This window comes from Monopterus albus, unplaced genomic scaffold (genome assembly GCF_001952655.1).
Source record: "Monopterus albus unplaced genomic scaffold, M_albus_1.0 scaffold60.1, whole genome shotgun sequence".
Classification (NCBI taxonomy): domain Eukaryota; kingdom Metazoa; phylum Chordata; class Actinopteri; order Synbranchiformes; family Synbranchidae; genus Monopterus; species Monopterus albus.
Window position 1 is genome coordinate 513,707 of NW_018127940.1, and position 4,482 is coordinate 518,188.

Genomic DNA, 4,482 nt, shown 5'->3' on the forward strand with positions numbered 1-4,482 from the left:
AGAATGAAAAGACCGCTGCAAAGAACAGACTCCTTTTACATGCAACCACCGGTGAGGAAAATAGCAACAGTAGTCAGCTCTAAGTGTATAGATAAGACGGTAATGCAGTTAACCATCTCGGTAACACGAACACTGCACGGGGCCTTTCTAATGTCTGTGTATGCCTCCAACAGACAAAAGAATTAGTCCACTTCAACGTGAGTTCTCAGTGTTCAGACTCTTTATTTTCTCGTCTCCATACAGAACAACTCTCTCTCTGAGGTGTACTACCTTAATACCGCATCTCCTTATGTCTCCCGAGAGTGACACCCCAAGGTCACCACCTGTAACCTTGTAGTGTCGTTTAACATTAAACCTTTTGTTTTGTACTAGCACCTGGGTCAGCAATCTTGAGTCCTACCCCCAGTTCTCCCTCACCCTCCTGGCGAGGGGGACTAACCATAACATTCACCTAGAACTGTCAAATTAATTCTGATGAAAGCCGGTATCTATACTGTGTGTCAGAGGATCTATGTGGCCCAACGTCTGAAACTGTCTGAAAATATTCTTAAATCTTATTATTTCCTGTAGCCGTTGTGTTCATCACCTTTTATTTTATTTCTTTACTTTATTGTTTTTACACTAGTATTGATTCTTAATTTGTATACATGTTCACACTTTTATTCACTTTCTAAAAACCATACTTTACAATTAAAAAGATTTTGAAGCACATTTAAACTATATCTAATATAAGCGTTTTCCTTGTTTAACATATTTTCCTGATATGCTTTATTTACGGTATGTTGATTTTACCTGAAATACTTGTTCACTTTGTGTGTTTAGTTATTTACCCATATGATCTGATGTAAAGAAGAGTTGCCTCAGTGTTGTGTTAACCAGGGACATCTGAGAGGTAATAGGGATGCCAGTATTTATTTATTCATACAATTAGGGGTCTGGGTTTGCTTCTCTTTGCATAGAGTTACCTTCTTTCTGTACCCTCTAAAATATGGTGGGATTTAATTAGGTTGTGATAACTATGTGAGCAATACTGAAAACCAGTTTTTATGAATATTGTGATTGCTTGGCCAACAAATAAACTATGTCCTCCTTTTGCCCCTATTTGTCCCCACCTTTGTCAGGTTAGGCAAATAAACTGAAAAATGGTTTTCAAACTTGCAATTTAAATTGAATAAATTGTGAAAAACTATGATATGCGGTGTACATAAATGCTACAAACATAACAGTATAGAGTTTATGGTAACAGTACATGTTTGCCTATGTAACAAGACATATTAATTGCCCCAGTGGGTGGTTTAGTATAGCAAAAACAAACACTAACGGTATCACTTTTTTCTTTTTGTGCAAAATAGAGAGACTGAAGGGCCTGGAACATGAGGGGACAAGCAATTAGACTGCTAACCATTTTTTAATATATAAAAATAAAATGATATCTGTTTTGAAGTCATATCCATTGTGCTCTGGGCTATAAAGAGGTATTAGTTTATAAAAGCAGAGCAATGGGTGAGTGGGCTAAAAGAACATCAGCATTTGATTGTACTGCTAACATGGTATAACATCTGGGGATACATAAGGGACGTTTATCAGGCTTTGGTGTACACTGGAAACTTTGTGTTTGACCTTTTATTAGACCCATAAACTGCATTTGTACAACTGTATTAGAAACTATCCTGAAACAACAGAGTCACGATAACACCATAAAAGTCACAAATGTACTCTTATGGTGGAATTTTATTTTGAAAGGTTCTGATAGAGGCAATCTTGAATTATATTAGAATTGACATTAGTGTGCAGATTATAGATTGACCCATAAACTGCATTTGTACAACTGTATTAGAAACTATCCTGAAACAACAGAGTCACGATAACACCATAAAAGTCATAAATGTACTCTTATGGTGCAATTTTATTTTGAAAGGTTCTGGTGGAAGCGATCTTGAATTATATTGACTAATTATATTGACTATTATATTGACTAATTGACATTAGTATGCAGATTATAGATTGACCCAGATGAAACGGAGCAAAACACAAATCCCACAAAGCCGGGACTATGGCAGAAGGATTCGGACAGGGGATGGAATGTGAAGACCAGGAAAGGTAAGAAAAGTCCCCAGATTTTATTATCTCCAGTCGATTCAACCAAACGAGTAACAGAGAAGCGCTGACAGCTCTTGTAACGTCCTGTTAGCAACTGGCACTGCGTGCGTGTCAGGCGTTCGACACTCCACAAAATGTATACATGTATACATGTATGCAGGTATGCATGTATGAAGAAGATGGCTGCCAAACGCGTTCAGCACGCAAACACAAAACGTTTCTCAGGAGAAAGCCAGTAGCTCTTTGGTTACAGCAAACTGTTTATTGATGGTAATTAAGTAGAAAGGAGAGAAAAATTAAACTTTTGTCTTAACGATGATAATAAAATTGTAGAAAAATTCTAAGGGCATTCATTTGAAGAAGACACTGGAAATGCATCTAAGACGCATTAAAATTAATACATGCGTGCATGAAAAGCACTGCTTGTAAATGATTAATAGAGTCACATTTCTGAGTTAATGTTTGATGTTTACGGAGCCCCGGGGGGAACATGGGAGAAAAAAAAATTCCGACAACTATCTCGAGATCTCGCAAAACTATCGCGAGATCTCGCAAAACTTTTGTACGCGCTTCGGTTTAATATAACATCTCAGTTTGAATAGGTGAGTCATGGAGGAGGATGTGTTGCAATTCCTCAGGTCGAAAGCGGTCCCTCAGGAAGACATTATACGCAAGGTGGGTTGAAAATTCATTAAACAACTTTAGTATTTGCATGGCTTGCACGTTTTATAGTTTTAGATAACTAGACTAAAGTTTCTAGATTACTTGGAGCTAACGTTAGCGTAAAGTAACTCGTCGTTAACGTTAGCTGTCATTGTCGTTCATCGCTGTTCTATCCCATTAAAAAAAATGGGATAACTCTAATATACTGCCGATTTCTATGGTGTTCATTTAGCATCAAACTGAAAACTCCACGTAACTTAAGTATCAGAATTAAAAAGAAAGCAAACCAAAGTTGATGAGAATATGAACAGATGTAATGGACTTTGTGATAAAGTAAGCCAGTCTTCTTTCAGATTTCTCAGTGTAGTCTTCATGTAATGCTCTTTTATATGGTCACAGGAGGTGAAACACTGAGAACATTCTGACTTTGGATATTTGTGTTTATTTTTATATTCTTGTTTAATTTTTTTTTTCTTCATGTGCAGGTTGATAAGGCAGTGCTATCCATCATGACTGATGAACAAATGGCCAGATATATCTCTTCATATGGTGACCGGGTTGCTGTCCTGTCCTTCTGTCAACAAGCAAAGTGCAGTACTGACAAACACACTCTTTTACAGAAACTGCGAGATAAAATAGGAACACGCAAAATGAAATCAAAGGCAAAGGGAGCCATGTGTGGTACATCATGTGTGTTCAAAAAACAAGGCGAAGGGATGGCAAGACATAGAAATAATGCAGGAGAAAGCACTTCAAGGAAGATTGAAATTGGATGGCTTCATTTCAGCAATAATGACTACCAACAAGTGAGAACCAGAAAAGGTGGTGGAACAAGACATGCAACAGTTGAGAAAACAACAAATATTGCTCAGATTTTGCAGATGAGAAGGGAGCTTTTTTTTTCAAATGGACTTTCAACAAAAGGTCGAGTGGAAGACTTTACCTTTCATATCTGTGATTTTAAAAGACACCAGCTTCCCATGGATGACACTGTTGGCCACCTTTATGAACAAACTAAACTGAAGTTGCTTCGATTTTACATTTGCACACGAGAACAAGCACCTTCAACAGATGAAGAATCACCTGAAGTGGATCAATGTACTGTAGATTCCTTATCTAAGGATTCATCTGTCAACATCTCTGAGGGAGCAGATCTACAGTTGACTAGCCAGGGAGCCCATAGTGATGTGGATGATTCAACCACAGATCAACTGGAGCATGGGCATGCATTTGACAGTGACACAAGCGAACAGGTTTGTGATACTGATAAATAAAGCAGTGAGTGATGATGATACAAGTAATAAAATGTATCCCCTGTATACTGTATGTGTATGTTGGTTGCTGCTGTATCACACAGGTTCTGATGATGTTAAAGAATTTAAATTATTGCTCACTAAAACTTAGTCCTTTATTCTTAGCAGGCTTCTCCTCTTTCTGCCATACTCTATGTCCAGGAAAATCTCATTACTGTCGTTCAAGTCCAGAAGACATAAGAAATCCCAACATTGGCAAGGTGCAGCACCCTAGCTCAAGTGATCATGATGATGACACCATTTGGAATCTTCCTTTCCAGTCTTCTCATGGTTTCCCTGACTCTTGCTTTACAAGTATTGATCCAACCAGTGTGGTTTGTAACAATTTTCCAAACAGAGAAACTGAGCATCTCTGTCACGAAACTTCTGAAAATGTTCCTCAGCTGGATGCAGATGAGGCAGACAC

General features: G+C 37.9%; 1 protein-coding gene across 1 annotated transcript in view; it reads left to right on the plus strand.

Annotated features, from left to right (window-relative positions):
- The first annotated feature begins 1,981 nt into the window (after positions 1-1,981).
- The window catches only part of LOC109961921 (isoaspartyl peptidase/L-asparaginase), an 11,412-nt gene continuing 8,911 nt past the window's right edge, over positions 1,982-4,482 (plus strand). Inside the window, exon 1 of the mRNA XM_020603152.1 lies at positions 1,982-2,100. Coding sequence (XP_020458808.1) covers positions 2,054-2,100 — 47 coding nt within the window. The 5' untranslated portion in view covers positions 1,982-2,053. The remainder of the gene's footprint in view (positions 2,101-4,482) is intronic.